A 22500-nucleotide genomic window follows, 5' to 3' on the forward strand; every position below is an offset into this window, starting at 1 on the left:
GGGTGAGGGAGCCTTTAAGTACTCTCTAGACACCCTTAAAACTCCACAGACACACACAAACACACACAGATACCATTTATCTCTACAGAAAGGGAAAAATCACACACAGACAGACACACAGACACACACACTCCACCAGACACCCACACACACCCGCACACACCTGCACGCACCCTAGATTAGCCTCAAAGCTCCTCTTTCCTCTCTATCTTGACAAGTTCCACCTCGAAGACCAGCGTGGCGTGGGGAGGTATCTTTGGAGGCGCCCCTGAAGCTCCATAGCCGAGGTCCGAGGGGATGACAAGCTTCCTCTTCTCCCCCTCGCACATCCTTGGGGGGCGGGGCGGGGTGAAGGCGTCAGAAGCACATGGGGAATACAAAGGAAGGTCAAATAGAGATAGATATGGGAAAATAACATCTTTATCTCTCTCTCTCTCTCTAATATACACCACCACCACTGCCACAACCACCACTGCCACTACTCACCCAATCAGTCCCTGGTCCCAGCCTCGGATGACCTGACCTGACCCCAGCGTGAAGGTCAGGGGTTGTCCTCGAGGGTAACTGCTGTCGAATTCTGTGCCATTTTCCAGCTTTCCCTGTTAAGTTAGGATAGGTTAGGTTAGGTTAGGTTATATTCTCTCTCTCTCTCTCTCTCTTCTTCACCCTCCCCTCTCTCTCTCTTCGTCATCTCCTCTTTCTTTCTCTCTCTCTCTCTCTCTCTCTTGGTTCATCGCCCCCCCCTCTCTCTCTCTCTTGGTTCATCCCCCTCTCTCTCTCTCTCTCTTGGTCATCTCCCTCTCTCTCTCTTCGTCATCCCCCCTCTCTCTCTCTCTCTCTCTCTCTCTCTCTCTCTCTCTCTCTCTCTCTCTCTCTCTTCATCACCCCCTCTCTCTTGGTCATCCCTTCTCTCTCTCTCTCTCTCTCTCTCTCTCTCTCTCTCTCTCTCTCTCTCTCTCTCTCTCTCTCTCTCTCACCGCATAGTGCATGTGAAGCAGGTCCCCTCATCTGCTCTTCAGTAAATAAACAAATAAACAAATAAATAAATAAACAAAGACTGAAAACTTAAAAAAAAATAATAAAAAAAATATATAATCAAATAAATACATACAAAAACAAACTTAACTACTATACAGCCAATAATAACAACAATTTAAATATATCAAACAAACAAATAAAAAAAAATCTCCTAAACCCCCTCCTCTTCCTCCTCCCCCCATATGAGGTCACAAGGTCAAGTCAGGTCACCAGGTCAACGGTTCCTGGCGGGGTCGCGGGTCGTGATGTGACTAGTGAGTGGTGTGGGGAGTTCCCTGACTAGATAGTGGAGCGAGTGGCTATTCCGGGTGTTTTAAGGGGTGTTTTAAGGGTGTTTTAAGGGTTAAGGGTGTTTAAAGGGGTTTAGGGATGTTTAAAAGGGTTTAGAGACGTGTTTAAGGGTTCTAGAAGCGTTTTTGGGCGTTTCAAGTTATTTTAGGGTGTTTTAAGAAGTTTTAGGGGCATTAAGGGGTTTTAGGTACGTTTAAGGGACTTTTTGGCATTTTGAGTTGTTTAGTGGTAATTTAGGGTTGTTTGGGTTTGTTTTAACGCGTTTTAAGTCTTTCTGAGGAGTTTTAAGGTTTATTTAGTTTTTTAGAGATTTTTTAGGATTTTTTAAGGGATTGTGGGAAATTTTAGGGTTTTTTTTTTGGTGAATTATGGGAAATTTTAGGGTTTTTTTGGTGAATTATGGGAAATTTTAGGGTTTTTTTCCCCCGTGAATTAAGGGAAATTTTAGGGTTTTTTTTCTGAATCGTGGGAAATTTTAGGTTTTTGGTGAATTATGGGAAATTTTAGGGTTTTTTTTTTGGTGAATCGAGAACTTTTAAGTTTTTTTTTGAATTACGGTAAATTTTAGGGAGTTTCTGATGAATCACAGGAACAAACAAACAAACAAACAACAAAACAAACATGAAACACACACCCACAGCAACAAAACACCCTTAAACACCCTTAAACACCCTAAATACGTAATCTCCAACATTTCCACACCTGCCAGCTAACCGAACAGGGCAAGACTAACTAACACAACACTACACACCTGCAGAACACACCTACACTTGATTAAACACATCTGGCCCCTCAGATAAGCTTCTACAGACACACACACCTGCAGAACACACACAGTTACACACCTGGCCCGTCAGATATGCCTTCTACGCACACAAACACACACACACCTGCCAAAAACACACTTACGCTTTACAGTGTGTGTGTGTGTGTGTGTGTGTTCGTGTCCCCATACAAGCCTGCTACACACATTCACACACCTGAAAAACACCTGTGTAGTATTTTGTGTGTATTTCCTGTTTGTTTGTGTGTGTGTTTGTTATACAGGCTTCCTATAAATTCCTCTGTTTGTTTGTTTGTTTGTTACAGCTTCCCATATACACACACACACACACACACACACACACACGGTTTAAGTATTATCAAGCTTCTTATTTTACTAAGTAATTTCTGTTGTTTGTTTTGTTTTTTGTTTGTTTTTGTGTACATCAATTATTTTGTGTTTTGAAAATTATACGTGGTTTGTTTGTTTGTTTGTTTGTTTTCTAAGTTCAGGTGTATTTTTTCTAATCTATTTGTTTTAATTAATTTTCTTCTTTTTTCTCTCGACTTGTTTTTTTTCTATATTTTCGTTCGTTTTTCAAAATTGTTCACTCTTTTATTTTTCTTCTTTCGTCTTTCAAAATTATTCATTCTTTTTTTATTTTCCTTCATTCGTCTTTCAAAATTATTCATTCTTTTTTTATTTTCCTTCATTCGTCTTTCAAAATTATTCATTCTTTTTTTTATTTTCCTTCATTCGTCTTTCAAAATTATTCATTCTTTTTTATTTTCCTTCATTCGTCTTTCAAAATTATTCACTTTTCTTATTTTCTTATTTTCCTTCACTATTATTATTATCATTATTATTATTATTATTATTATTATTATGACTATTTTATGATTTTCAAGTCAATATATATTTTTTTTCAAATGATTTCCTTCATAAAAATTTTCTGAACTGTTTAAATACGTCTATTTTTCAGAATTATTCGTATTTCTTTAATTTTTCCACTTATTTCTTGACATAATTTAAGCTTCTAAATTATTTGTGTTTCTATATTTTTCTAAGTTATTTATCTGATCAAATTTCCATTTTTTTTTATATCATCATTCAATTAATCCGTTTTCTTTTTTCTTTTTATTACTTAAAAAATGGCTATAATTTACGTTTTCTTTAAAATTATGTGTATTTAAAATAATTGACCGTCTTTACTAAATCAGCCCATTTATTTTTTTTTCGTAATATTCAACATAACTAATAATAATAATAATAATAATAATAATAATAATAATATTCACTAAATCACTAAGAAAAAAAAAAAATAATAATATAATTCTCTTCACTCCATCCCTATATCACTTTACATTACTACAACACACTTAAATTACTTACTTAAAATTTAGGTACTTAACAAGCTTTCTAAAAATGCCAAACTTCTGCCACTTTCAAATCTCTTTAATTTCTCTGTATCTCATTCATTATTGCTGTTTTTTTTTTTTTTGTAACCTTAAGATCGACGGAATTTGTTTAATAATCTCTACATATTTCTTTCTTAAAATGCCTTTCAATCTCGTAATATATATATATTTTTTGTATTGATCATATTTCTTCACTCATAAATCTAAAATCAAGGAATACATATAAACAAATAGAAAAATACCAAATAATAATAATAATAATAATAATAATAATAATAATAATAATAATAATAATAATTCCTACCCAAAACAAATTATCGTACATGTTCATTGTAAAAAGAATCGTACCCAAATCACAAACTATCGTACCCACATGTAATAATAATAATAATAATAATAATAATAATAATAATAATAATAATAATAATAATAATAATAATAATCGTACACAAAACACAAACAATCGTACATGTGCGTTTTAAAAGCAATCATACCCAAACACCAACTATTGTACACACACGTAAAAAAATAAAATAAATAAATAAAAATAAATAAAATAAATAAAATCGTACCCAAAACGTAAACTATCGTACACACACATTAAAAAAAAAAAAACAAATAATAAAATAAATCGCATTTAAAAAACGTAAACTATCGTACACACATTAAAAAAAATAAATAAATAAATAAAAAATTAAAAAAATAAATAAAAAATAAAAATAAATCGTATCCCAAAACGTAAATTATCGTACAAAAAAAAAATAAAAATAAATAAACCACAAAACACCTTCCAATAACATCTAAAAGTTGTTTTTTTTTCTGTTTTCTTTTTAAACTTGAAATAAAAAAAAAACACCCTTATTTAATTCCTCCTCCCCCCCTACCACCCACCCTTATTAAACACTCTCTAACTTCTAAACATTAACAGCTGATTTGACTGGCCAGTTCCATTTGTTTGTCGTTTGTGTGTCTTTGTGTTTGAATTCTCAGAGGGGACTAGATGCGTCTTCAGGATTGACTAGATAAATATTATGAACACACACGCACACACACACACACACACACACATATTAAAGAAATAATCGCTAGTCTCTTATCACCAAAACACACACACACACACACACACACACACACACACCAACACTTAAGTACACGTTTGTTAAGTAAATAATTACAGAAATATTTAAGTACCGGTTGAAATAATACTCGTTTTCTATGACTCTCTCTCTCTCTCTCTCTCTCTCTCTCTCTCTCTCTCTCTCTCTCTCTAAAGTAAAAAAAATAAATGCGTTAGACGGAATGGAACGCACGCACGCACGCACGCACGCACGCACGCACGCACGCACGCACACACACACACACACACACACACACACACACACACACACACACACACACACACACACACAGCCTCGGAAATTATGCGATTAAATGCTGTTACAATAATAATAATAATAATAATAATAATAATAATAATAATAATAATAATAATAATAATAATAATAATAGGAACAATAATAATAGGAACAATAATAATAGGAACAATAATACGAAAGAAGAAGAAGAAGAAGAATGAAAATAATAATATTTTTCTCTCTCTCTATTTAAGGAAAAAGTACACACACACACACACACACACACACTTATACTAATATATACACATCTAAATGGGAGAGAGAGAGAGAGAGAGAGAGAGAGAGAGAGAGAGAGAGAGAGAGAGAGAGAGAGAGAGAGAGAGAGAGAGTGTGTGTGTGTGTGTGTGTGTGTGTGTGTGTGTGTGTGTGTGTGTGTGTGTGTGTGTGTGTGTGTGTGTGTGTGTGTGTGTGTGTTTGAACAAGTAAGGTTAGGTTAGGCCTCGCTGTGACCTTCCTGTGACCTTTCTGTGACTAGATTGACCCCTCACTGAATGCTGTGGCCCTGGTGAGGTCACTTGCTGTGGTGTTTGTTTGTTTGTTTGTTTGTTTGTTTGGGGCTGTGGTTTTGTTTCTTCCTTTGAATTCTTTTGTGCTGGTGATGGTGGTGGTGGTGGTGGTGGTGGTGGGGGTGGTGGTAGTAGTAGTAGTACACACACACACACACACACAATCTCTCTCTCTCTCTCTCTCACACACACACACACACACACACACACACACACACACACAGATTCACCAGCTGCTCACAAATTGAGTCATTTCAGAATTATGGCAGTCTGAACATTGTAACAGTCATTTAGAGATTAACCAGACCCTTCACAATCTACCCAGGCCTTCTACAAGTTAACCAGACCCCTCACAAGCTACCCAGGGCTTCCACAGGTTAGCCAGGGCCTTCCCAAGCTACCCAGGGCTTCCACAGGTAAACCAGAGCCATTACAAGCTATCTAGGGCTTCCACAGGTTAAGCAGACCCTTCACAAGCTACCCAGGGGCTTCCACAGGTTAATCAGAGCCTTCACAAGCTATCCAGGGCTTCCACAGGTAAACCAGAGCCATTACAAGCTACCCAGGGCTTCCACAGGTAAACCACACCCTTTACAAGCTACCCAGGGCTTCCACAGGTTAACCAGAGTCTTCAGAAGCTCCCCAAGCATCACCACAATCTTCCCAGAGTCACCACAATCTCCCCAGAGGCTCCACAATCTCCCCAGAGTCACCAGAAGTCCCCCACAGACTCTACAATCCCCCCCAGGGCCTCTACAAGTTATCCCAGTGCACCTCCTTGCTTCTGGCCATATCTTTACCTAGAATAAAGCCAGGTATTAAATCAGATGGCATTTCTGTGTGATGTTCAATGTTACAACAAGAATTTATGGCCCATTTTGACACCTTGCCTTGCTGGTAATGTGACAATACCAGGGTCCCCTCATCTGCGTCCCAGTGCACTGATGGTCCGTTGATGTCCACCCATGGATGGCCGAAGCAGCTGTTGGGGTGCAAAAGGTTAGTGGGGTGTTTTTTGGTGTTTTTTTGGTGTTTTGGTGTGTTGTGGTGTGTTTTTGGGTGTTTCTGGGTGTGTTTTATGAGTGTTTTGGTGTGTTTTGGTGTGTTTTTGGGTGTTTTATGGGTGTTTTGGTGTGTTTTGGTGTGTTTTTTGGGTGTTTTGGTGTGTTTTGGGGTGTTTTTTTTTTTTTTTTTTTTTTTTTGCATAGTGATGATAAGCAACAGTACAGAAACACACAGACTCACACAGCCAACACACAGCCACCAGCACTGCAACACACCCTCAGACACCCACACAGCATCACTCAAACACAGCCACAGACTCACACAGACAACACACAGCCACCAGCACTGCAACACACCTTCAGACACCCACACAGCATCACTCAAACACAGCCACAGACTCACACAGCCAACACACAGCCACCAGCACTGCAACACACCTTCACACCCACACAGCATCACTCAAACACAGCCACAGACTCACACAGATAACACACAGCCACCAGCACTGCAACACACCTTCACACACCCACACAGCATCACTCAAACACAGCCACAGACTCACACAGACAACACACAGCCACCAGCACTGCAACACACCTTCAGACACCCACACAGCATCACTCAAACACAGCCACAGACTCACACAGCCAACACACAGCCACCAGCACTGCAACACATCTTCACACACCCACACGAAGACCACAAACACACACAGCATCACTCGGACACAGCCACAGACTCACCTATAGTACACAGCATGTAGTATAATGCCAGTAAGGTAGCTGATGGCGCACAGGACAGCAGAAATTATGATGAAAGTGTCGTATGATGAAAGTATTTGTCGTCCAGCCAGCAGATCCCCAAGGCAAGCATCACTAGGTTCTCGATGAAGGCTAGGACTAAAAACAACACCTGTGGGGGGGTAGGGGTGAGATAGCAGCGATGGGGGGAAGGGAGGGAGAGAATGAAAAATTTGTGTTAGCTTAAGTCATTGAATACTGCTTCAATATCAAACCTAACATGACTTAACCTAACTTTACGTAACTTAACGTAACTTAACCTAACCCAGCCTGACCTAACCTCACTGCAGCCTCACCTGTATCACTACGGTTGAATGACGACGCGCCCTCTGCTTTTTGACAGCCGAGGGCCTCTCCAACCTGAAGTACACCAGCGTAGAAGCAATGGTGCCAAGGAAAACGTAGAAATATGGACGCAGGTACATGAAAAAACACTGGCAACAGTAAAACGGTGTGCGTACTGGCAACACTGAACTGCGGGTGAAAGAAAACGGGGTCTTTTAATGTGTTGTTGGGTTTTTTTTTTTTGGTTTTTATGGGTTTTTATGGGTGTTTTTGGGTGTTTTGGTGTTTTAGTGTGTTTTTGGGGTGTTTATAGGTGTTTTTTGGTGTTTTGGGTGTTTTTGGAGTATATTTGGATTTTTTTTGGTGTTTTTGGTAATTCTTGGGTGTTTTTGGTGTGTTTTAGGGTGTTTAAAGATGTTTTTGGGTGTTTTGGGCATGTTTTTTGGGTGTTTTGAGGTGTTTTAGGATGTTCTGGGGTGTTTTAGGTATTTTGGGGTGTCTTTTAGGTGTGTTGTGAATTATAGTGTTTGTTTCATAGTGTTTAGCTTGTGTGTGTCCTTGTGTCACCTGCCACACACACACACACACACACACACACACACACACACACACACACACACACACACACACACACACACACACACACACACACTCACCTCTCCTCCAGCTTGAGTTTAAACACCAGCACCACCACAAAGTGTACACCCAACACCACAAACACCTTCCACGTGTGTGCCAGGGTGAACACTGTACAGGCGATGGCGCGGGACACCACCTGCGGACACATTGTTATTATTATTATTATTATTATTATTATTATTATTATTATTATTATTATTATTATTACTACTACTATTATTATTATTATTATTGTTACTATTAATATTTGAAACTCATAATTATACCTAAACACACACACACACACACACACAAACAAAAAATAAATTTATAAATAAATGAATAAATAAGTGAAAAAAAAATTTAAACCCCAAAATTTACTTATAAGATAAAAAACACCATCAAAATTCACAAGCAGATCAAAAAACACCCTTAAACACCCCAAAAAAACACACCAAAAACACCCCTAAACATCCTTAAACACACTAAACACCCCAAAAATAACCAAAAACACCCAAAAACACCCTTAAATATCCCAAAAATACCAAAAAAAACACCCTTTAATACCCAAAAACACCCTTAAATAACCCAAAAACACCCAAAAACACCCTTAAACACCGTTATATACCCAAAAACACCCAAAAACACCCTTAAATATCCCAAAAACACCCAAAAACACCCATTAACATCCTTAAATACCCCCCAAAAAAAAAAACACCCTTAAATACCCCAAAAACACCCTTAAACACCCTTAAACACCCAAAAACACCCAAAAACACCCAAAAAAAACACACACAAAACCCAAAAAAACACTTTCACAAACCCAAACACACTTAAAAACACAAGATACACAATCAAACCGGCCCTAAGAACCGTACCTGGAAGAATATTGCGAACAGGAGGGGCAGTGCACTTAAAATAGTCGGCCCTCCGAGTTTGGAGAACCTGTGGTAGGATGTGAAGGACCAGGTGAGGGACACAAGGGAGATGAGGACAGAGAACACCGGTTTGGAGAGCTGTGTGTTGTGGCCCAGTGGTGACAAAAGACAGGATGCTGCCCAGTGTCACGTCCTTAACCTGTTGTGGGAAAGTTGTGGTGTTAGTTGTGGTTGTAGGAGGAAGAGGAGGAGGAGGAGAAGGGCTGGGGATGATGGAGTGGTTGTCTTGGGTGTTTTTGTGTGTTTTTAGGTGTTTTTGGGTGTCTTGGGGTGTTTTGTGATGTTTTTGGGTGGTTTTGGGTGTTTTGTGGTGTTTTTGGGTGTTTTTAGGGTACTAATGGGTGTTTTTGTAGTTTTTGAGTGTTTTGGGTATTTTTGGGTGTTTTTGGGGTGTTTTTTTGGTGTTTTTGTGTGTTTTGGGATGTTTTTGGGTGTTTTGGGATGTTTTTGGGTGTTTTAGAGGTGTTTTTGGGTGTTTTAGGGTGTTTCAGTTTTTTTTTTGTACTTAAACCAAAACACCCCCACACACCCACAAACACCCACAAACACACACACAAACGCACCTGGTCCAACTCAGTGTAATGCGTCCCAACGATATACAGCTGCAGAATTAACTGAAAGGCCGACTCGAGTGTGGCCTCCATGACGTTGGTGATTGCGACCCTCATCTGCGTGACATGCTTAAGGTCATAATATTTTCTGATCTCCATGTCCCTCATGTGGTGCCGGTAGGTCTTGGTAGGCCCGTAGGGGGGGGGAAGCTGTTGTACGGTTTCGAGTCCACCTGTAAGAGTGCCTGCGTTAGTCCTGGGTGGGTCTGAGGAGATGTACAGTGCGCCTGGTGTTGTTTTTTGGGTGTTTTTGGGTGTTTAATGGTGGTTTTTGGGTGTTTTTGGGGTGTTTTTTGGTGTTAAATGATGGTTTTTGGGTGTTTTGGGGCATTTAAAGGTATTTTTGGTGTTTTTTCACTAGGTTATGTTAATTTAAGGGGTAACTAAATTAGAAAATGGGTGTTTTGAGGTGTTTTTTGGTGTTTTTGGTGTGTTTTTGGGTATGTTTTTGGGTGTTTTGGCTAGGTTAGTTAAGTTAGGGATGGATGAAATAGAAAATGGGTGTTTTTTGGGTGTTTTTACAGTGTTTTTGGGTATTTAAGGGTATTTTTTTAAATTTCTGGGCTAAGTTAAGTCAGGGGTGGATGAAATAGAAAATGGGTGTTTTTGGAGTGTTTCTGGGTGTTTTTGGGGTGTTTGAAGGGGACTGAGTGTTTAAAGGATAAAGGAAAATGAATAAGTGTGTTTGGGTGTGTTTGGGGGTGTTTTGGGTGTGTTTGGAAGTGTTTTTGGGGTGTTTTTGCGGTGTTTGAAGGGGACTGAGCGTTTAAAGGGTAAAGGAAAATGAATAAGTGTGTTTGGGTGTGTTTAGGGGTGTTTTGGGTGTGTTTGGAAGTGTTTTTTTGGTGTTTTTGGGGTGTTTGAAGGGGACTGAGTGTTGGAAGGGTAAAGGAAAATGAATAAGTGTGTTTGGGTGAGTTTTGGACTGTTTTGGTGTTTATGGGGTGTTTTTGGGGTGTTTTGGTGTGTTTTGCGGTGTTTTGTGGTGTTTGGAGGTGAATAACAGTGTTTTTTGGGTGTTTTTAGTGTGTGTGTGTGTGTGTGTGTGTGGTGTGTGTGTGTGTGTGTGTGTGTGTGTGTGTGTGTCAACATCATACCCCCAAAGATTTCAAAATACACACACATACACCCATGCACACAGAAAAATTAAATATATATACATCAAAAGTGTAATAATAATAATAATTATTATAATAATAATAATAATAATAATAATAATAATAATAATAATAATAATAATAGTAGAATATAACAAGCTACTATTGGGGATTTATTTAGTAGTAGTAGTAGTAGTAGTAGTAGTTCTACATAACAATACTAATATACTGAGAGAGAGAGAGAGAGAGAGAGAGGAGAGAGAGAGAGAGAGAGAGAGAGAGAGAGAGAGAGAGAGAGAGAGAGGAGAGAGAGAGAGGAGAGAGAGAGAGAGAGAGAGAGAAATTAAGTAAAAAACAAACAACAACAACAACAACAACAACAACAACAACAACAACAACAACCTAACCTAACCAAACCCCAACCATTTAAAAACGCCCCCAACCTGACCTGACCCAACCCGACCCGACCCGATCCAACCTGACTTGACCCCAGTACCTTGCGCTGTGAAGGGGGGAAGAGTGAGTTGCTGGGCTCAGAGGCAACCCCCCCACTGGCGGGTTGTGCCTCTCTTTGTTATCAACCTGGGGGGGAGAGGGGGGTAGGGGGCAAGGGGGATAGGGGGCAAAGGGGTAGGGGGGGTGTATGTTAGCTTGGGTTAGGTTGGATTACAGGAATTATTACTGTTATTATTGTTATTTTTGTTATCATGGTGTGTGAGAGAGAGAGAGAGAGAGGAGAGAGAGAGAGAGAGAGAGAGAGAGAGAGAGGAGAGAGAGAGAGAGAGAGAGAGTGAGAGAGAGAGAGAGAGAGAGAGAGAGAGAGAGAGAGAGAGAGAGAGAGAATTTTAAGTAAGTTTTCTCAATATCTACCTTCCCTCCCTCCCTTCCTCTCTCCCTCCTCCTTCTCCTCCTCTTTTAACCTCACACACACACACACACACACACAGAGCTCCCACAAAAATAAATAAATAAATAAATAAAATAAACAAAACAAATAAATAAAAATAAAATAATTAAATAAAAAAAAAAAAAAAAAACACCTATCAACTCAGACTAAAAAAAACCCTATCCACTTGGAAACTCCCACCCAAACACCCTTAAACACTAAAAAACACCTTAAAATATACAAAACACCCAAAAAAACCATTCCAAAAACACCCAAGAACACCCCTGAACACCCCAAAAACACACCAAACACCCCAAAAATATTGAAAAACACCCCAAAACAAACCAAAACACACCCAAAAAAACACCCAAAAACACCCCACACACCCAAAAACACCCCAAAACACCCCAAAACATCCAAAACACACCAAAACACCCCCAAACACACCCAAAAAGCACCAAAAACAAACCAAAAACATCCCAAAACGCACACATTCACCCCAAAGCACCCCATAGACAGTACATACCCCAACCTCCTGCATCTGACGCACTGTGACGTTCATGTGCTTCATCTGCGCGTAAGTATTTTCGAGGTACGCCATGACGGGGGCCGGGGGGGTGAGAAATATGAGCGTTTACAACGATACACGCAGAAACGAAGGTAGCAGTTTGAAAATGGGAAAGATATCTTGCTGCGTCACATGAATGTACAGATTCCAAGTGGACAACAGGGTAATTGGCAACAGGATGAAGAAAACGGTGAGTAGGAAATTGATCTTGTCTGGGTTGTCTGTTAGGTTGGCGAGGAATCCTTCTGCTTCCTGGGAGAGAGAGGGAGAGAGAGGGAGGGAGACATTGAGGGGTTTTTAGAGAGATGGGTAAATGTGTGTGTGTGTGTGTGTGTGTGTGTGTGTGTGTGTGTGTGTAGGGTGTTTTTTTTGTGTTTTGGGGTGTTTTTGTGTGTTTTGGATGTTTTAGAGTGCTTTTTGGGGTACTTTTCAGTGTTTTTTTGTGTGTTTTTCAGTGTTTTTGTGTGTTTTTTAGTGTTAGTGGGGCAATTTTTGAGTGTTTTTGTGGGTGTTTTGTGAGTTTTTGTGGGTTTTGTGTGTTTTTGTGGGTTTTTGAGTGTCTTTTTTGTGTTTTTTGTGTGTTTTTGGACATCTTGAGATGTTTTATGAGATGTTTTGGGGTGACAAAATGTGTTTCTGGGTAATTTGGGTGTTTTTTGGGGTGTTACTGTTTGTATGTGGCTGTCTGGGGTGTGTTAGTATGTGTTTCTTGGTGTTTCTTGTGTGTTTTTGGATGGTAAAGTGTGTTTAAGTATCATTTGAGTGCATTTTGAATTTATTTCAGCCTTTTACATATAGTTCAACAAACAAACACACACACGCACTCACCTCCTCCTCGCCATCCACCAGCACCACCATCTCCTCGGAGAGGGAATGATTAGCACTCGTCATGTTCCTCGTCCCCACCACATCAGAGTCATTGATGCTCTTCAGGTAATCTTGATGGTACTCCACTGCCAGCAGAATGTCGGTGTACACGTCTAGGTAGTAAAAAACCGACGGAAGCAGAAAACAAGAGAGAAAGAACCAAAAATTCCAGCAGTGGCGTTGTGCTCTCATCGACTCGTACATGGCCTGCAGCTGAGCGCGGGCCTTCGAACTGGCCTCTGTCGTTCCCAGTTGCACGCAAAGACACATCTCCGCGCTAGGCTTGGTTGAGTGCAGGAGCTTCTCGCACTCCAGCACGCACACCACTGCGTTGTCGTACTGCCCCAAGTTGTTCCGTTCGGTGTAAAATTGCAGGAGTGTTTCGCCATTTGTCGCCTTGCAATGCACCTTGCGGACCAGGCTGTACTCGAGGAACCGCTGCACAATGTCGTACCTGTGGGGTTGCTTTGGTTAGGTTAGGTTTGGTTTGGTTCAGTTTGGGGTGTTTTTTGGTGTTTTTTTTTGGTGTTTTTTGTTGAATTAAAGTCTTTTTGGGGTTAAAAGTGTTTCTGGGTGTTTTGAAGTGTTTTTTGCTGAGTTGAAACGTTTTTGGGTGTTTTGGGGTTTTAAAAGTGCGTTTTTGTGTTTTTTGGGTGTTTTTGTTGAGTTGGTGTTTTTGTTTGGATGTGGAGTTTTAAAGATGTTTTTTTTGTTGTTTTTGTTAAGTTAAAGTGTTTTGGGGTGTTTTTTGGGGTTTTGAAGGGTGTTTTTGGGTGTTTTTGTTAAGTTGAAGTGTTTATGGTTATTTTTTAGGGTGTTTTAGGGAGTTTTGGTTAAATTAAAGTGTTTATGGGTGTTTTTGGTTTTTTTTGTGGTTTTAAAGTGTTTTTGTGTGTTTTTGTTAAGTTGAAGTGCTCATGGTTATTTTTTTGGGGGGTTTTAAAGGGTGTTTTTGGGTGTTGTTGGAGTTTTTGTTAAGTTAAAGTGTTTTATGAGTGGTTTTTGTGGTTTTAAGGGGGTGTTTTTGGGTTTTTTTGTTAAGATAAAGTGTTTATGAGTGGTTTTTGTGGTTTTAAAGGGTGTTTTTGGGTGTTTTTGTTAAGATAAAGTGTTTATGAGTGGTTTTTGCAGTTTTTAAAGGGTGTTTTTGGTGTTTTTTTTTTTGGGTTTTAAAGGGTGTTTTTTTTTGTGTGTGTTTTTGATAAGTGCAAGAGTATTATGTGTTGTTCTGTAGTGATCCTAATCTTCCTTCTCCTGCTCTTTTACAAACCCTAAGCCTCCACCTCCTCCCTCACTCTTCTTCTTCTTCCTCCTCCTCCACCTCCTCCTCTTCCTCCAACTGTACAAATTCTAAATCTCTTTCTCCTCCTGTTATAAGCTCTAAACCTCCACTCCTCCTCCTCCTCCTCTTCCTGTACAAATTCTAAATCTCTTTCTCCTCCTCTTATAAGGTCGAGACCTCCACTCCTCCTCCCTCACTCACTCACTCACTCACTCACTCACTCACTCCTCCTCCTCCCTCACCTGCTGGCATTGATGGCGTAGTAAACAGGCGTAATAACCGATCTTATCGCAGCGGTTAATATCAACGTTCCGCTCCTCCTCCAGCTAGGACGTCATCAGGAGCATATCAATTACCGTCACATTTCCGTTCTTGGCCGCCATGTGCAGAGCTGACCCCCCCGCGGTTGTCGACGAGGTTCAGACGTGTGCCAGCATTAATCAGCTGTTGAACGCAGGCCAGCTGGTTGTTCCGGATTGCGACAAACAGCGGGGTTTCGCCTTGGTTGTTGCGTACGTCTGGTGATACCTTGAGGTTGTGAGGTTAGGTTAGTTTGGGTTGTGTAGGGGTAATAACACTCCAAAACATCCCAAAACACCCTTAAATATCCCTAAAACATACCAAAAACATCACAAAACACCCTTAAATATCCCTAAAACATACCAAAAACATCCCAAAACACCCTTAAATATCCCCAAAACATACCAAAAACATCCCAAAACACCCTTAAATATCCCCAAAACATACCAAAAACATCCCAAAAACACCCTTAAATATACCCAAAACATACCAAAAACATCCCAAAACACCCTTAAATATCCCCAAAACATACCAAAAAACATCCCAAAACAACCCTTAAATATCCCTAAAACATACCAAAAACATCCCAAAACACCCTTAAATATCCCTAAAACATACCAAAACACCTTAAATATCCCTAAAATATACAAAACATCCCAAAACACCCTTAAATATCCCCAAAACATACCAAAAACATCCCAAAACACCCTTAAATATACCCAAAACATACCAAAAACATCCCAAAACACCCTTAAATATCCCCAAAACATACCAAAAACATCCCAAAACACCCTTAAATATCCCTAAAACATACCAAAAACATCCCAAAACACCCTTAAATATCCCTAAAACATACCAAAACACCTTAAATATCCCTAAAATATACAAAACATCCCAAAACACCCTTAAATATCCCCAAAACATACCAAAAACATCCCAAAAACACCCTTAAATATCCCTAAAACATACCAAAAACATCCCAAAACACCCTTAAATATCCCTAAAACATACCAAAACCACCTTAAATATCCCTAAAATATACAAAACATCCCAAAACACCCTTAAATATCTCCAAGACATACCAAAAACATCCCAAAACACCCTTAAATATCCCTAAAACATACCAAAAACATCCCAAAACACCCTTAAATATCCCTAAAACATACCAAAACACCTTAAATATCCCTAAAATATACAAAACATCCCAAAACACCCTTAAATATCCCCAAAACATACCAAAAACATCCCAAAACACCCTTAAATATATCCAAAACATATCAAAAACATCCAAAAACACCCTTAAATATCCCCAAAACATACCAAAAACATCCCAAAACACCCTTAAATATCCCTAAAACATACCAAAAACATCCCAAAACACCCTTAAATATCCCTAAAACATACCAAAACACCTTAAATATCCCTAAAATATACAAAAGATCCCAAAACACCCTTAAATATCCCCAAAACATACCAAAAACATCCCAAAACACCCTTAAATATCCCTAAAACATACCAAAAACATCCCAAAAAACCCTTAAATATCCCTAAAACATACCAAAAACATCCCAAAAACACCCTTAAATATCCCTAAAACATACCAAAACACCTTAAATATCCCTAAAATATACAAAACATCCCAAAACACCCTTAAATATCCCCAAAACATACCAAAAACATCCCAAAACACCCTTAAATATCCCTAAAACATACCAAAAATATCCCAAAACACCCTTAAATATCCTAAAAACATACCAAAAACATCCCAACACACCCTTAAATATCCCCAAAACATACCAAAAACATCCCAAACACCCTTAAATATCCCTAAAACATACCAAAAAACATCCCAAAACACCCTTGAATATCCCTAAAACATACCAAAAACATCCCAAAACATCCTTAAATATCCCCAAAACATACCAAAAACATCCCAAAACATCCTTAAACACCCAAAAAACAACCTTAAACACCCCAAAACACCCTTTAAACACTCCAATAACATCCCAAAACACCCTTAAATATCCCCAAAACATACCAAAAACATCCCAAAACATCCTTACACACCCAAAAACAACCTTAAACACTCCAAAACACACCCTTTAACACTCCAAAACACACCCCAAACACCGCAAAACACATTCAAACCACACCCTAAAGCACCCTTAAACTACCAAAACTATCCGCAAACCACTGCAAACATCCCAAAAACACTTTTAACCATCCCCAAAACACCCAAAACTACCCCAAAAAACACTGCAAACACTCCAAAAACCACCAAAAAAAACACACCAAATTTCCCTAAACATCCAAAAAACACCCCCAAAAAAACACACTAACCTCCGCAAACACACCCCAAACACTACAAACACCCCCAAAAACACCCCAAAAAGCCCCTAAGCACACCTTCAGGGACAGAAGCCGATGCATCATGTTCGGGTAGCCTTGCTGGGCAGCCAGGTGGAGCAGGGTGAAGCCGTCTGACCTGGCCGCGTCAAGAGAACACACGGCAGTTTCTTCAATGACCCGAACTATGCAGAGACCAACCTCCTCACGAGATATTATCCTCCAGTCCTTGTCTGTTGGGTTAGGTTAGGTTAGGTTAGGTTAGGTTACGTTAGATTGGGTTGGGTTAGGTTAGGTTAGGTTAGGTTAAGCTAGGTTACGTTAGGTTAGGTTAGATTAGGTTAGGTTAGGTTAGGTTAAGGTAGGTTAGGTTAGGTTGGGTTAGGTTAGGTTAGGTTAAGTTACGTTATGTTAGATTGGGTTAGGTTAGGTTAGGTTAGGTTAGGTTAAGCTAGGTTAGGTTAGGTTAGGTTAGGTTAAGCTAGGTTAGGTTAGGTTAGGTTAGGTTAGGTTAGGTTAAGCTAGGTTAGGTTAGGCTAGGTTAGGTTAGGTTAAGCTAGGTTAGGTTAGGTTAGATTAGGTTAGGTTAGGTTAGGTTGGGTTAGGTTAGGTTAGGTTAGGTTAGGTTAGGTTAGGTTAGGTTAGATTGGGTTAGGTTGGGTTAGGTTAGGTTAGGTTAGATTGGGTTAGGTTAGGTTAGGTTAGGTTAGGTTACGTTAGGTTAGGTTAGGTTAGGTTGGGGTTACGTTAGGTTAGGTTAGGTTGGGTTAGGTTAGGTTAGATTAGGTTAGGTTAGACTGGGTTAGGTTAGGTTAGGTTAAGCTAGATTAGGTTAGGTTAGATTGGGTTAGGTTAGGTTAGGTTAGGGGGTGTCTCTCTCTCTCTCTCTCTCTCTCTCTCTCTCTCTCTCTCCCTCTCTCTCTCTCTCTCTCTCTCTCTTACTCTCAATACATACTCAATCTCTCTCTCTCTCTCTCTCTACCTCACAAACACACAAACTTTGTCTCTCTCTCTTTTTTTATGTTTCTGTCTATATATTCCTCTCTCTCTCTCTCTCTCTCTCTCTCTCTCTCTCTCTCTCTCTCTCACCTTCAGCAGAAAGAGAGGCGTTCTCCTGCAGCAGGGTGTTGACAATACTAGTGTGGCCGGCAAAGGTGGCCAGCCCCAGTGGAGTGCAGCCCAACCGATTACAAGCATCCACCTGTAGAAGAGGCGGTGGTGGTGGTAGTAGTGGTGGTGGTGGTGGTGGTGGTTGAAACAGTGAACATGGCTGAACAAACTGTCTCTCTTGTGGATGTCAACAAAACTAAGTTAATTTGTGTTTTTTTCAGTTGAATGATGAAATGTAATTGTTTATGAAGGGCAGGTAAGTTTGGTTTACTGTGCTGGTCAGGGGGGCTAGGTGGGGGGCAGTCAAGGGTGCCAACATAACACAAGGGTCTCACTAAAAGCCTTTCTTCCTTCTAGTTGAAATGGCAAGGGTTTTCAAGGGTTGTTTTTAAGGTTCTAGTGACAGATTAACAAGATTTCTACATTCAAAAGGCTCTATTTGAAGTGGCAAGGGTTTGCAAGAGTGTTTTTAAGGTTCTAGTGACAGATTAACAAGATTTCTACATTCAAAAGGCTCTATTTGAAGTGGCAAGGGTTTGCCAAGAGTGTTTTTATGGTTCTAGTGACAGATTAACAAGATTTCTACATTCAAAAGGCTCTAGTTGAAGTGGCAAGGGTTTTCAAGGGTGTTTTTAAGGTTCTAGTGGCAGATTAACAAGATTTCTACATTCAAAAGGCTCTAGTTGAAGTGGCAAGGGTTTTCAAGAGTGTTTTTATGGTTCTAGTGACAGATTAACAAGATTTCTACATTCAAAAGGCTCTAGTTGAAGTGGCAAGGGTTTTCAAGGGTGTTTTTAAGGTTCTAGTGGCAGAATTAACAAGATTTCTACATTCCAAAGGCTCTAGTTGAAATGGTGAGGGTTTTTCAAGGGTGTGTTTTTAAGGTTCTAGTGGCGAGATTAACAAGATTTCTACATTCCAAAGGCTCTAGTTGAAATGGTGAGGGTTTTCAAGGGTATTTTTTAAGGTTCTAGTGACAGATTAACAAAGATTTCTACATTCCAAAGGCTCTAGTTGAAGTGGCAAGGGTTTTCAAGGGTGTTTTTAAGGTTCTAGTGACAGATTAACAAGATTTCTACATTCCAAAGACTGTGTAGTTGAAGTGACAAGGGCTTTCAAGAGTATTTTTAAGGTTCTAGTGGCAGAATTAACAATATTTCTACATTCCAAAGGCTCTACTTGAAGTGACGAGGGTTTTCAAGAGTATTTTTACAGTTCTAGCGACAGATTAACAACACTTCTGCATTATCAACCCCCCCTCTCTCTCTCTCTCCCCCACACACTCACAGACAAGCCCCGAACAAGGAGGTCAACCACCAGGTCCATCGTAACCCTTCGATGCCGCCCAGTGGAGAGAGAGTTGATCCCACGTGGAACTTCAAAATAGGCTCCACCCGTTCCAGTCCTCTCTCGGTGCCTGTGTGGAGGGTTTGGATTGCATTAAAAAGGGTCCAAAGGGGGTTTTAAGGGTTCTAATCCTATTCAAGGGGGAGTTTTTAGGGGTTCTGATCCTATTTAGGAAAGTTTAAGGGGTTCTGAATCTGTTTTTTCAGTCTGTAAAGGGAGTTAGAAGCGTTATTATTACTTCCTGTGCCTAAACAAGGGGATGTACTCATGCTAAAAATGGTCGTTTAATCCTATACTTGCGCTTATAGATGAGATAGGAGGGTAATAGAGAGGTTTCGGCTGTGTTTAATCCCATTCCTACATCCTATAGATGACATGAAGGGGAGTGAATTTGTGATATATAGGGTAATAATGAGGTTTTAATGGTGTTTAAATCCTATTACTGTGCTTATAGATGAGATAGAGGATAATAAAGAAGTTTCGGCTGTGTTTAATCCCATTCCTACGTCTATAGATGACATAAACCTAACCTAACCTAACCTGACATATTCTCACCTCTCACGAACTTGTACCATTCACGGCCACCTTCCATACCTTTCTCCCCTTAAAGATTGAATCACGCTCCTTTCACTCTTCACTTTAGCATTCATTATCATTCGTCTTGTCAACCGCTGCTGCTTCACATACGCTGTCCATGCATTCTGATACTCATTCTCTGCCTCATCGCTTTCATGCCTCTTTTTCCTCAGCCATCTACACTGTCTACTCATTCTCTTTCGCTCCCTTCCTAGCTGCTCTGATTTCATCATTCCACCATGGTTTACATACATTCTTTCTTCTACCTACTCTCACAAACCCCTATCTGGTTCTCAGCAGCACCCCTCACGTCCTCAACCAGTTTCTCATTCAGATGCTCCACGTCATGCACACTTTCGTCGTCCCAGCTTCTCTCAGCTCAGATCAACCTGAAAGTTCTCCCACCCTACATCTCTCAGTCTCCACTTCTTTTCTTCTTACTTGCCACTTTCACTTCATTCCCACCCTGCATCAAGCACCTCCACAACTAGCATGTTGTGATCAGACACAATATCAACCAAACCATCCTCATCTATCCACATGTGCGACACAATTTCACGCATTCTTCCATTCACCAACATGTAGTCAATTGGCCGATTCCTGTTCTCTTGCAGCTCCAAGTCACCACGCCCCCTCAGCCAAAGTAACATTCAGATTTTCCAGCCCCAGTTCATCAAGGAACTCTCCAAGCATTTCACCATTCCTGTTCACCTGTTCCCCCCAGTATTCCCACATGTGCATTCATGTCACCCATAACTAGCACTCTCTCCTCTCCATGCTCTCTCACAACTTTCTTAAGTATGTCATACTTCCTCCTATTTTCCCTCTCTGCTCTTTCACCCATGACAGTCATGTACGCTACCACTAGTACCACCTTCTCTGGTCTGCCACGACCATCCATGCATTCCACTCTGACTGCAAGCACATCCTCACTACTTGTACACTCCCCCACATCAATCTCCTCTACTTTCAGTCCTCTTTCCTTTCTTGTAGAGTAGGGCTACGCCTCCTCCCAGTGTTTCCTGTGCCTTACGCCCCTTTCCAATCATAACGTACTCGCATCCCCTCCATTCGTACATCATCTCTCAGGTGAGTCTCAGTGAGCCCGACTGAGGTCAAACCTCCACTCCCTGAGCTCCTTGCATACATCCTCAAACTTGCCCACACCCCATCCTCTCACATTCATACAGCCAATCTTCACACATTTACTTGCCTGGTTAGTCTCTTTTCTTTCATGTTTGCTGACATCAGTGGGTCCTCCTCGTCATGCGTCGTCCACACAACACACCTGCCTCGCCCCTCATCCACTCGGCCAGTCGACGTCCTAGCCTCTCATTCACGTTGTGGTTGAGGTGGACCCCGTCTCTCCCGAAGAATTTGTCCTGGTCAAGGATCCCATCCATGTCCAGGAAGCTCACGTTGCCCTTCTTCTCTGTCATCCATTCCATCTTGACCTTCATGAGTTCCATGCATATCTTGCGGTTCGTTTCTCTTCTGACCCTCTCATGCTGCACTCCTTCCCGTGGGCGCTGCAGGACCCCCCACCACAGCCACACACATCTTCTCTTCTGCTGCCCTCACTGCTTCTATCACTTCCTTTACTGTGTCTTCAGCACTTGCCTCTACTAAGTTGTTGCCTCCTCCTTGGACAACTAGCAGGCTTCTCTCTTCCATTTCTTGCACTTCTTCCTTGACTTTCCTCTTGACGTCTTGAATCTTAGCACCTCCCATGCTGGTGCACTCAATTTCCCTTCTCACAAAGTCGGGGAGTCTTCCTTACCATGCTGTCTCCAATGACACGTAGTGGGGCTTTCTTGATTACCATTCTCTTCTTCCTTGGGCGTCTGTCTGTTCTGGCCACTTCCACCACTTCTTGCTGGTCTTTTCTTTCTTCAGTCTTCGTCGTCTGTGCTTCTGCCTCTTTCATCAGGTTTTCTGTCTGGGTGCTCTGCTCCACTCTCTCTTCTTTTTCTTCATCCTGGTTCCTCAATTCATTGAGGCTCTTGCTCAGGCATTCCCTGCAGAGGAACACGCAGAAGCTCGAATCCCAGCGCCTTCATGTTGGCCTCCCTCATGCCCACACAGGCTACATGGAACCAGGTCATGCATCTCTCGCAGTGCCACAGCCCTTTCGCCTGTTCGCCACACTCTCCTCGCATGAACCACACGCGCTCATCACCATTTTCAGGGTATTTCAGCACACAGGCAAGAGAAACAAACCACAAAACTCAGAGAAAACTCAGAGAGCAAGGCAAAGCCACTTGTACACACTCGGAGCGCGAGGGGGCCCATTGTTATCTCGATCTTGATCTTGATGGTACAGGTGGCAGAGGATCACTCCTGAGCCAGGCCTTTGGATCGGCAACTCCTGTAGAAAGGGGGAAAAAAAAAAAAAAAAGAGAAACGAACAGCATCCTCTATCCTAATTGTTCA

At 40.7% G+C, this 22500-nt stretch overlaps 1 protein-coding gene and 1 pseudogene across 1 annotated transcript in view; one reads left to right on the forward strand and one right to left on the reverse strand.

Moving 5' to 3' along the window:
- LOC135098058 (uncharacterized) overlaps positions 1-20717 on the reverse strand; it is a 22504-nt pseudogene extending 1787 nt beyond the window's left edge.
- A 1130-nt stretch (positions 20718-21847) lies between these two features.
- Positions 21848-22500, forward strand: part of LOC135098064 (uncharacterized) — a 93450-nt gene continuing 92797 nt past the window's right edge. The window contains exon 1 of the mRNA XM_064000274.1: positions 21848-22167. Within this exon, the coding sequence (XP_063856344.1) occupies positions 22126-22167 (42 nt within the window). The 5' untranslated portion in view covers positions 21848-22125. The remainder of the gene's footprint in view (positions 22168-22500) is intronic.

Source organism: Scylla paramamosain, unplaced genomic scaffold (genome assembly GCF_035594125.1).
Source record: "Scylla paramamosain isolate STU-SP2022 unplaced genomic scaffold, ASM3559412v1 Contig43, whole genome shotgun sequence".
Taxonomy (NCBI): domain Eukaryota; kingdom Metazoa; phylum Arthropoda; class Malacostraca; order Decapoda; family Portunidae; genus Scylla; species Scylla paramamosain.